General features: G+C 44.0%; 1 protein-coding gene across 1 annotated transcript in view; it reads right to left on the bottom strand.

Moving 5' to 3' along the window:
- ACACA (acetyl-CoA carboxylase alpha) overlaps window positions 1–12,461 on the bottom strand; it is a 276,321-nt gene that overhangs the window by 3,939 nt on the left and 259,921 nt on the right. The window contains exons 51-52 of the mRNA XM_049772768.1: window positions 5,180–5,334; window positions 4,164–4,334 (exon numbers count right to left, since the gene is read on the bottom strand). Coding sequence (XP_049628725.1) covers window positions 4,164–4,334; window positions 5,180–5,334 — 326 coding nt within the window. The remainder of the gene's footprint in view (window positions 1–4,163; window positions 4,335–5,179; window positions 5,335–12,461) is intronic.

Below are 12,461 nucleotides of genomic sequence, written 5' to 3'. Positions count from 1 at the left end.
AGCAAGCACAACTAGAAACACCTTGAATTTATGACGCAACTGGTTTGGAATCTGTCTGTGTGTTCAGAAACCTGTTACTGTTGGCAAATTTTTCATGACCTCCACATTCAGTTTTGTGAACCACATTTTCAGAAGCTGGGCTCTCCTCGCCTTCAGCGCATGCCCCTACTTAGGAAGGTTTGAGGGAGGAAAACATAAAACAATGAATGCTTCTTGGGCTCAGAATAAAAAAAAAAAAAAAAAAAGGCTAGATTTACCCAAGAATCCCAAAGCCTTTCGTTGAGGAGAATATTTAATACTCTTATTAATCATTTTTAATCCGTTTGCTTTTAATTAAGAAACAGCATGATGCTTTCCTATCAACATATGCCAGGGAGCAGATTAATTGTGGCTTAAGATAACTCTCCTTGATTGGTGTAATGTATTAGCTAACGAGATGCCTGCTTCTAACGATGCTCAGACTGGAAAGCCAGCTACCCTCCAGAGAAAACTCCTCTGCCTTCCCTCCTGCAGCCACAGAATAGAATGTGCTAGGTGTTTAAACATTAAAGTTCCCAGACAGGATTAGAGCAACACACTCCAAGTTTGAGTTGTTGTTCTAAAGTATCTCCTTTGAAAATACGGGCTCATTATAAGGAAAGATTTACTGTTCAAACTACAACTGGATGATAACCACTAAGCCACCCTCACCCCCGCTTAAAGTTTAGATCGGGTGCAGAGTACACGAAGACAGAAAAGAAAAAAGAAAAAGAAAGAGATCCTAATTGAAGGCATGTAAAGCAAGAATCAGCAATCTGAAGGATGGATTTATTACAAGTGTTGAGAGTTAACTTTCACCGCTGAAAAAAAGCAAAGGCCTGAGGTGCTGTGCTAGTCTCTACAGTTTCTTCTTTGCCCTCTTAAAAAAGAGCAGTAAGAGCTGCCTTACCAGACACCTGGATCAAGCTAATCTTATCTCCAGAAAAAGGGGCTACTATTATTTTCTTCTATAAAATTATGAAAATATGATTGAGATTGATGGTGTCATATGTCTGACACTCCCACCAGAAACATTTTAATGCCAATAAATGTTCAGCAGACTCTCTATCTCTCTGTATCAGCAGATAAGCATCTTTTGCTTTACAAGTTGTTAGGTAGTAATTAGTGTATCTGACAGAATCTAAATGACCTGTTTGGGAAGTTTCATTTCTAGGCATTCAATAGCTTTTAAGCCCTTCTTGCTCAATGATATGAAGGGCACAGTCTGAAGGCCCCCCAACTGTGATTTGGGGAAGGAAAGGCCCGCCTCCAGGTTCAGCTTCTCTTCCCTGCTGGCTGCCTAAGACTGATGCATTGCTAGTATGGGAATGGTGGAACTTCAGTGACGCGCTCTACAGTGCTTCTCTTCAGCAGAGTCTCTCATTTGGAAATGCAGAAAATAAGAATGCAGTCTAAGTTGTGGATAAAGTAGAAGTCAAATCAGAACATTTCTGAAAATCTACTGTGTTTACAGAACCAAGCCTCCTCCTTCCTAGATCATGAAGTGAAACATCTTTGTCACAATTTGGGGAGAGTTGGGGGGACAACGACAATGACTCCTGGTGGGCTCAGGGATCAAATATGGGTTGTGTGTGTGCAAGGCAAGTGTCTTAGCCACTGTATGATGGCTCAGGCCCCTTTGCCAATTTTCTTATAAAGGATAACACCCAGTGGCCTGCAAATACTTTAACCAACTGACCTCTCCATCATGTAATTTACCATCCTCGCATGCTGTTCTAAGAGAGGAGGAATACTGGCAAACCAGGCCCTGTACTACATGCTTGCTTAAGCCATTTGAAATCCAGAGCCAGGCCAGAGAGAGGGTAAGGCATTTGTCTGGCATGTGGGTAAACCTGATTTGAATCCCAGCATGGTTCCCTGAACACCACTGGATGTAACCCCCAAACAAAACCAAAGGCACACAGAACAGGACTAACATCAGTGAATGTCCATCCTCACCAGTGACCACAGTAGGGATGAGGGGGTTTCATCTTGGTGCAAAGCCAGGGGTTAGACTTCACTAGTCTCTGTCTTTAAGACACAAAATGTAAAGCCCATCTGTTTGAAATACAAGAATAGCCAATAAGTAAAAGTTCATATCACTGCAAACATCAAGGAGTACACTACATGAATAAAATGCCCTTTCTCTTCTCTCCAGAGCATCTGCTCACCTTGTCCCATAGCACCCCCACAAGCTGGCAGGGAAGGACATTTCCAAGTACCATCCTTCTTTCCCACCTCAGTTGTCATCATGAACTGGAGCTGCAATGGCTTATGGATGCAGAGACAGCTGGTCCCAGTTGGGACCTGAGTTATCTTCCTCTGGGGTTCTGGATCAGACTTAACTTCTGCACTGACTTCCGGCCAGGAAACAGTAATGACCTACTTCTCAGACACTATCTCCTGGGAGCAGGATGCTGAGGAGCACCTGTCTATTCTCTCATGCTCGAAGTGCAGCCATTTTTTCTCCTCGTGCCTATGCCCACTGAGGCCACACACATCCATTAGTGACTAATGTGGTAGGAAGGCAGCGGGGCTTCTCCCAGTCACACACACACACTCCATTTACCTGGCCAGCCGCTCTGAACTGGAGAACAACCTCCTATTTTACACTTGCGTGACTTTCAATGCCAACTTCCACTAGAAGCCTCCAGTAGCCACTGACAAAATTGTCTCACTCAATTATGATGCCACACACTGACCTTAGCCTGAACCAAGTGTCACCCGGGCTGCACTCCCCCACTGCACAAGTGAAATATTTATCCAAAGAAGTTTTTCAATTGTAAAGAAATGGGCAGACCGACATAGAGGTGACTCTCAGAAACAACAGACTCACTGGCTTTCGAATCATCGCCAGAGCTGGGGAGCTGTCCTTACAACAGTGAGCAGAGACTTCAGCATTTCCTTGGAGGGACGGGAGCCACACCTGGAACCCAGTAGCTGTGGGTTTTCAGCCCACAGCTCTCAGAAAAAGGGCAAGTTCATTTCCAGCATGCATGATTTGCCTTTAATCTATATACTACCAATAAAGATTGTTTTCCTTCTATCAATGGTCTGTGTAGGCCATCATTTCTGGGGCAAGTGCGGCCTGATCACTTGCCCTCAGCCCCATCATTTCCACCCTTGGTTTGCATCCTGGTGAAAGTGATTCAATCCCTGGCACCCTGTGGTCTTTTAAGCATGTCCAGCAGTCATTCCCGAGCACCAAAACAAATGGCAGGGAAACCCCCTCTACCTTGAAGCCTGTCATTCTACATTCTCATAAATGTGCTTCTCTCCTCTCCTCTCCTCTCCTCTCCTCTCCTCTCCTCTCCTCTCCTCTCCTCTCCTCTCCTCTCCTCTCCTCTCCTCTCCTCCCCTCTCCTCCCCTCCCCTCCCCTCTCCTCTCCTCTCCTCTCCTCTCCTCTCCTCTCCTCTCCTCCCCTCTCCTCCCCTCCCCTCCCCTCTCCTCTCCTCTCCTCCCCTCCCTCCTCCCTTCCCCTCCCCTCCCCTCTTCTCCCTCTTCCTCCCTCTCCCTCTCTTCCTCCCTCCCCCCCTCTCGTTATTAACCATGTACCATGCTCCAAGTCCAATCTTTGCCTTGACTCACTCCTACTTTGATTTCAAATATCTGTGAAAACATTTCTTCCAGAAATTTTCCTAGACTAGGTCTGGTACCCTTCTCTGTGCTGTTTATGTCTTAGAATTGTTCTACTTAACATCAGCTGTGCTACTTAGGATAACTTTATTTTTTCTTGGAGGGGGTTGGTATACATAAGGACCATAGTGCATGGGGGGTGTACAGTGCCAGGGACCAAACCCTTAGGCTGGCACATATTCTACCACACTCGAGCCACATACCTGATCCTATCCAGAACTGTGTGGCTATCAGTGATGCTAAGGATAGTAAGTGTGGAGTCACCAGGAGCATGGGCTGCTTTTCACTATTATAGCCACAGGTTCCAGTATGTAAAGTACTCACAGGATTTGCTAAAAGATTAAAGGAGCCACAGAAGATGCCCTGCACCCAACAAGATGCATGATATGAGTATATGCAGTGGACACAGGGCAAGAGTGCACATTTGTGTGTGAGCTATTAGAACCCAAGTGACTCAAATGATGAGTCCTGCATTGCTCAGGAGGTACAGCCCAGGAGGCTCACCTACCTTCACAGTTCCTTCCACTTCCACAAACCAGCGTCTTAACATGGCCTGGATCTGGCCATCTGTCAGCTCTGGGTTCGCATTGTGGATTTTCTTTTTGACCAGATCTTCAAGCAGGAGACGTCTCAACCGCCAGTAGAAGAAGGTTCGGGATGTTTTCCAATCCAGGATGTCCTATGTTCAGAAAATAAGCGAAGTTAACTCGGCCCCAATCCTTGTTGGTTCAGAGGGTACCTATCCTCTAAGTTCCCCGAATAAGGGAGCTGGGTACCTATCCTCTGAGTTCCCCGAATAAGGGAGCTTGCTGGGAGTCTGAAGCACTCATTGCTTTCTCCCTTCAGCACTGAGCCCCCAGGCCTGCAACTAATGTTCCAGAGACAGAGATGAACCTCACATATTCTGAGATGTAGTGGGGTGCTGTGAATTCCTGGGCTGGGTTAGAGTAAGCAATAGATTATGAGCAGGTGGCTCAGACATTTTTTTTAAATAGTTTTTGAGTAATTCCTGGCAGGACTTGGGGGGACCATCTAATATGTTGGAGATCAAATCTAGGTTGGGTGCATGCAAGGAAGGCACCCTACCCACTGTACTATCTCTCCGTCCTCAGTTCGGTCATTTTGACCATAGATCAAATGTAAATAGAGGTCCCCAAAGAGTCAGTTTCCCTTCAGTATAACAGAGTGTATGTCTCAAGAGCTCCATGGCTACCCAATCCATGGTTATGGACCCAGAAAAAGGGAAAAGTTAATTTTTTTAAAAATAATTGAAGGCTGGAGAGATAACTCAATGGGCTGAATATATGCTTTGCAATGCAGAAGGCTTGAAAGTGACCCTTGCACCGCATGGTCCTAATACCAAACTTTTTCTTTTCAATTAAAAAACCTTAAAAACAACAGAAAGTAAAGTGGTTTGAAGTGTAGAAGCGGTTCTAATCCCACCCTACTAGCTCCCTGCTGGGAGCCCACACAGGTTTCCTCTAGGGCCTGACAAGTCCGGGAAGTGGCAGCTGCTCTACTTACATTAATAACACCCTTCTCCTGCATGCGGCCTGGTGTGTCGTGCAAGTCAGCAAACTGCACGGCTACCTGATGGTAAATGGGAATTAGGAATTCCTCCCGCTCCTTCAACTTGTTCTCCAGCTCCTTCCGCTCAGCTGCACTTAACTCCGGGGTGCCTGCAATTAAATAAACCTGCCCGTCACATTCTGTGGTGACCAGGACGCTCTCTGCAGAAGCTCTGGTCGCTGGAAGCTCTCTGCTAACCAGGCCCACCCCCTCCAATTCACTGCCACTCTGCTGGGTGATGGGACTCTGTCCTTACCTGGTGGCAGGGAGTCACATCTTCTTTTCCTTTTCCCTTTCCTCAGGTAGCTTCAGACTACAACCTCCCTATGACATACCCTTGCACCACAGTGGGGCAGAGTACAGGGCATTGCTTCCACACCAGGTACCCACCCACGTGATAGAAACCTGAATAACTTCTATCATTACAAACTGCTACATGGCTTCTGGTCTCAGTCTTGGATACTCCTAACCTAAAATGAGTAGAATCCAATCATATTAGAGCCATCTCGGTGTGTCTCTTGCCAGCTCTGGGAAATGACCAAGTCCTTGTCTCTGGGCTTGGCTGCTACTGCCAAAGCCAATCCTGACCAGAATGACACAGATATTCTGGTTCTAGGGCAACAAGCTAGAGAGGGGACAGAAAGGCAGACCACAAGCTCCATCTGAATCCCTGCGCTCGTGAGTATGCAGTAGCCTCACTGACTCTATTGTAGACTTGAGGTTCCTAATAATGAGGAGCCCTCAGGCCCCCCAATCAATGTGTCTCTGTGGAGGTGCTGCTATATTGTGCTGTACTTCCACATTACCCTCTGAAAGGGACTTGCAATCAAAATTTAGCTGCCTGCCTAGTAAGAAGGACCGAGTCTAGTGGAAGGAGCAATAGGAGACACCCTGAGATGCTGTCATCAAAGCTGATGAGTAAAACCTGAGCACAGGTGAAGGGAGGGTTCCCACAGAAGAGAAGGTTCAAGCGTGACTGCCTGGGAAAGGACTTGGCTTTTGATGCTACCATGAATCATATGCCATGAACAGCCTTGGGCTGCTGAGAGAGCTGTGCATACTCTACATAAACACTTGTTAATTGAATGAGGCAGTAATTCCACTACCTACTTCCAATTTATAAGAGGCTTCTGAGTAACTTTAAAATCCATCACTATCTCAAATTGTGTGTGTGTCCCTGTTACAAAATTTTCAAATGGTTCAAAGTCCATTGCATGATGCTGAGATTCACTTGCACTGTACTTTCTCTGTCCTAAGGTATTTGACACAAGACCAACAGTATTGGAAAATTGTGAAAAGATTAACCGGAAACATCCCGTGTTTACTCAGAGGAAAAAAATTGCAAAAGTTGTGAAGATACTGAAAGATTTGTAATTCACGTTGGTCAAAATAAAAATTATTAAAAAAAAGTTGTAAAAATACTAATGTGTCTTAGAGGTATAAGATGAAGATGAAGTAGAAATAAAGCCTTCACAAGACAGCAAAAGGAACAAAGGAGATGACTAGATAGTACAAGGTAAGATATTTGCCTTGTAGACAGCTGATGTGAATACCACCAGGCCAGGATTATTACAGAGTATTACAGAACAGAAGTGATCCCTGATGGCAGAGCGAGGAATAAGCCATAAACACCAAAGGGCATGGCCCCAAAACAAAACAAGACTGATGGGGTCTTTTCTTGGGCTTTCCCATAGAGGACATCACTTTTCGACCTTCTTCGCAAAACAGCTAAAGAACATGACCAGAAGAGATAGATAAGGCCCTGCCATTCTAATAAGATTTCTCTGGAGAACTGGTAGAAAAAAGGTGGACTTTTTTTTCCTGAGAAGAGACCATCTTTTAGACCATAGGGATACCAACACTTTCCTTTTTCCAGTAAAATGGAAAAAATGCTTGATTCCAGTGTTGGGACAAGAAAAATAAAAGATGAAAATAGAGCTTTCTGTCACAAAATTTTCAAATGGTTCAAAGTAAATGTAAAATATGCATGGAGATAACAACATGTATGGGAACATGCAGAAATGACATAGCAAACGACACCAAATATTAACAATAGGCAAATCTGAGAAAAATGCAGAAGTCTTTGTACTGATCTTACAACTTTATTATGGAACTACAGCCAATGCAAAGATTTCCTGGCTCCCAGTGCACTTCATGAGTAATATAAGCTATCATTATCTGGGCTCATATTACGGGAGAGGAGACTGAGGCATTATAGGTTGATGTTATCAAGGTCACAGAATTAAAGGAACAGACTGGTCCCCAAAGCTTTGGACATCATCTTATGCTTTTGAGGGCAAATAAAGTGCTTCAGTTGTAGTAGTATACTTTTAATTAAAAAACAAAACAAAACGAAAATAATGATGGCAGGTTTCTGGCTGTTAGAAAGAACTCTGGTTCTACTTCAGTCCCTGCTGAGACCAAGGCAGTAACTTAATTCTCTTTACATAGGGAGAGGATATTCCTCAGCTGGGTCTCAGGCTTATAGGAGGCTCCTTTGTTATTGAGAGATGAAGAACAACAGCAGACAAAGTAACAACCTGACCCTTCCAACATTCTTATTCAATCACCATTGTACTTGTGCACACATGTACATCGATGTTATTACAGATCACATACATGACAACTGAGCATTAATTACCTGCCCAGCCCTGAATTCCAGATTCAGAATCACAAACCTCAGAAGTTATCATGTATAATGCTGGCCTCTGTCTGGTGAGTGTTTAAAATGCCCATACTGAATTGAATACATCATCAATCATTGAGGTTTTGTTTTGGGGTCACACCCTGCGGTGCTCAGGGTTTACTTTTGGCTCTGTGCTCAAAGATCACTCCTGGCAGAGATTGGGGGACCATAAGTGATCCTGGGGATCAAATTTAATTGAAGTGCATGCAAGGCAAGATCCCTGGTCAGCTGTATTACTGCTCTGGCCCCAAATTACTAAGTCTTCCAAGTTGTTTCAAAATTCATCATCTCATTCATAACTGTTTGGTCTATTCTGCAAAATGAGAAAACAAAAACTCTAAAATGTAAAGTGACTTGCCCAATGGCAACCAGCAGCAAATTAAGGATTTACATGTAGGTCTAACTAGCTTTGAAACCAATATTCTCCCACATTAAGTGGTACCAAAGACTGTGATAGGGCCGGAGAGATAGCATGGAGGTAAGGCGTTTGCCTTTCATGCAGGAGTTCATCGGTTCGAATCCCGGCACCCCATATGGTCCCCCGTGCCTGCCAGGAGCAATTTCTGAGCCTGGAGCCAGGAATAACCCCTGAGCACTGCCGGGTGTGACCCAAAAACCACAAAAAAAAAAAAAAAAAAAAAAGACTGTGATAGGTATCTTAGTAGTGGGTAAGGAAGGGAAATCAGCTAAAGAACTTGGTTCATGGTAGAAGACTAGTGTGGCTGAGGGGCCACGAGGGAGACAGTCAGTGGACTAAGACATACACTGCAAGCAGGAAGCTGGGGTACAAATCCTGCTACCACAGTCTCATAAGCAATGCTGAGCACTCAGCTCAGAGTAGCCTTGAGCAGTGTCAGATGTGGCCAATAAAACCAAAACAAATCAACAAGAAAGCATGGCTCATTTGTGGATGCAGAAAAAGAAGGCTTAGGAAGATAGCATTCTAGGAACATGGCCATGACTTTACAAAGTTGGAAGGACAGATAAAGCTGGCCTTGAATTAATAAAGATTTCATCTACCCAACCAAGCTATTCTAGAGCTTTGAAACAAACAAACAAACAAACAAACAAACAAACAAACAAAAAAACCCAAACACCTACAATGCTCTTGTCCCTATGAGAGAAGGAAGATCGCATTCCATCCCCCCAAGGCTGCCTTGTATGATTCCTTCAGTAATGCCTCTGATCACAGTTCAAGATCTACCTCAAAAGGGCATCAAAACAAGGAAAAGACAGAAGAGCATGTATTTCTAAATGCATACGAGAAAGCCAGGGATTTGTATGTTTTGTTTCAAGGGGGGAATAAAAAGAGTCCTCTAAATTTTATTTTCTAAAAATAAAAGGCTGCTGCTCTTAAGCCAGTTAGAACCTTGTCTAGCACACCGAGAGCCTCTCTCCTTGTACAGCGAAGCCGCCAGCCCTGGTAATGATTTAGGGGAGATTAACAAATATGTCAATGTCTATTTTCTGCTTAATTTAAAAGCGGCGTCTATAAAGATTTTTGACTTCTGAACCCTGTTCTCCTGAAAGAAAGAAGGTAAGAATGAGGAGGGGGATAAAGAGTGATTATCCTATCATTGATCGTTTGTCAGGAGCATTTCTTATTCACTGGACTATTGTAAAAAGCTAAGCTCTCGATCAATCCTGTAAGCTCCCTGTACAATTAAATATCTTGGAATGGCTTTCTTTCTTTTCTGGCCAGATTGCACGGCCTCAGGGTTTTTAGGAAAGCAAGTCGGTGTGTGTGTTTATGTGTGTGAGTGTGTTTAAGAATATGCGACAGAGAAGAGAGTCATTCTTCTATAGGACCTTACTTTAGGAAAAGGCTTAGTTGGAAGAAGAAAAGTAGGTTCTTGTGCCACGTCCTCCCCAAACTAAATGTCCCCATAAAATCTTAGGAATCATCTTCAAGTGAGAAAAACATATTATTTTGGTTTGGGCCACAGCTCTATGCTCCTGGGTTACTCCTGGCTCTGCAACAAGGGAATTGCTCCTGGTGGTGCTCGAGGGTCCAATAGAGTGGCAGAGACTGAACCAAAGTTGGCTGTGTGCACAAGGCCCCATCCACTGTATTATCATTCTGGCCCGACCTTGGAAATTTTAAACAGAAAGAGTTAAAAATACTATTTTGACCAAATAAGAGCTAATATCAGAGATGTTATTTGCTAGTACTGTTTAAATACTGTTCTTATTTATCCTCCGAACAATCCTAAAAGATCACTGTCATACAGATAAGGAAACTGAGGCAAAGTGAAGCTTTGTGCCCAAAACTCAAAGATAGGACACTCACTTCCACTTCCTGTAATATATCTCTGGCTTGAGCCAGTACTCTTTAAATGGCCAGGTGGGCCAAGGTACAGGTGTAAAAATGCCCCATTTCTCTATTGTGGGGGCCCAAACTGGAGAGAAGGTTTCTGCACTGAACCAACTTGTCTTCACCGAGCCTCATGTAGCAGGGGGGCAGTCCCAGCCCTGTGAGTGGCTCTCAGCCTCTAGAATTGGGGGGCGAGGGGGCGGCAACTAAAAATAGTAGTGGGGAGTTATGAGCCCTTTGAAGCTCACAATTAAAATCAGGTTGGCAAGTTAGAAAGTCTCTGCTGAGCCGAAGGCACCAGATAACCTTGCATTCAAGCCTCTTTCCTTTCCTGAGCGTGAGTTCTCATTTCTGTTCACAGTCCTAATCTGGCAAACAGGGAAAATGTTTCATGAAAGAACGATACATTCAAGTATGTTTTTCTTTAATTCTTAAGTTTTTTTAGAAGGTAATATTAAGAAGCCTATGCAAATTTAAACCCAATTTTAATGTTCATGGGTCCTTCCTCATTCTCTTAAGAAAGCAATTTGCTTTGATTGGTTAAATACTAATTCTAAAGAAAAGTAGATCACCTTGCAGACTAAGCTCTTTCTGAACAGCTCAGATATAAGAATACATACCCATTCCTCAACCTTGAGACTGGAAAATCAGCATAAAAAAGACTGGAGTCTTATTAAGATTCGGGAATACAAACATAAGTAGTGCTTCAAAAGATCTATGTAATCACATTTTCTCTAAGAAATTTCTCCATAAAAATAGTAAGACAGTAGGAAAAAACCTGCAAAACTATTTCTGTATCCATTAACAGGTGTGCCTTTCTTTATACAAAAGCATTCTTGAAAAACTGTGTAAATCAGATCCTGTTTCAAATGCCTAAGGGAGCTATTTAGAAGGAACCCTGCAGTGAATCCTTTGGTAAAGCAAATAATCCTTTTGTAATGGGAATAATTTCTCCCAATGTATCTAGTTTTTTTTAAATCCCATTTTCATATATCTGCTTTTCTTCAAAGGGGGCCATACCTACCTAAATACAACTGCATTTGCATATTGATTCTAACAGCAATCCTATCAAGGAATGTTTAACCCTAAGGTTCCTTGCAGTGATGTTAGTGCCTGGCTGTTTATGTTTTTAAAAATCGTTACATAGACCCAGAAGTTCCAATAGGGCATTACTACTTTGACAGCCCTATCTCTTCTGACCCCTGGCAAATTTCCCCCACTGAAGAATCAGAAATGGCCCAGGCTACGTTCTCATGGCAACCAGCTTTCCGGTCTTCACTCTTTTCTCTTCTTTTTTTTTTTCTTTTTGGTTTTTGGGTCACACCCGGCGGCACTCAGGGGTTACTACTGGCTCTATGCTCAAAAATCGCTCCTGGCAAGTTCAGGAGACCATATGGGATGCCAGGATTTGAACCACTGTCCTTCTGCACGCAAGGCAAACACCCTACACCTCCATACTATCTCTCTAGTCCCAAGTCTCTTTTCTTAAGATTGGGGCCAAGTGGGATGGAGGGTGCAGGGATGTGCTCTGATGCCCACTTGCAGAGGGAGGAGCTTGGTTCCTGAGGGTCTGCATCCCTGTGGCCTGACAGAACCCATCTTCCAGGAAGGAGCATTCTAGTTGCCTTTTTTTGTTTTGTTTTGTTTTTTGGGCCACACCCGGCAGTGCTAAGGGGTTACTCCTGGCTCTGCTCAGAAATCGCTCCTGCAGGCACGGGGGACCATAAGGGATGCTGGGATTTGAACCATCGCTGGTCCTGATTCAGCCGCTTCCAAGCAAAATGCCCTACCGCTGTGCTCTCTCTCAGGCCCCTTCAGTTGCTTTTTACAAATAATCAGATTAATGGATCAGACCAATCTGCCCTTCTTTTTTTCCAGGAAATGCTGTCATTGTCCCACTAACTGCATCAAGCCAAAATGCTTCTAAATCAAGATGATGACACAGCTTTGTACTGGCTAACTTGGAAGAGGTGGCATGCTACCCTAATCCCTATCTCCATGACAGAAAATCTCACTTGTTTCTCCTCACACTACAGATCCAGAGCTGAGGCCACAGTGTAAGCGAGAACCCTTCATACATCCACAGGAGCTGAGGGGCAGAGGCCACTTCCGGGCCATGAGTATGCGAACTTCGTTCTTTCCAAGTCTTAACTTTAAGGGAAGAACCTGGCTTCATGCCTCACACTCTGGCTCTTTTCAGCTGATAGCATCACGAAGATGGGACACAGAGCTGGAAA

Source organism: Suncus etruscus, chromosome 1 (genome assembly GCF_024139225.1).
Source record: "Suncus etruscus isolate mSunEtr1 chromosome 1, mSunEtr1.pri.cur, whole genome shotgun sequence".
NCBI classification, from domain to species: Eukaryota; Metazoa; Chordata; class Mammalia; order Eulipotyphla; family Soricidae; genus Suncus; species Suncus etruscus.
The sequence above is the reverse complement of the archived record's forward strand: the minus strand, read 5'-3'. Positions and strand labels throughout refer to the sequence as shown.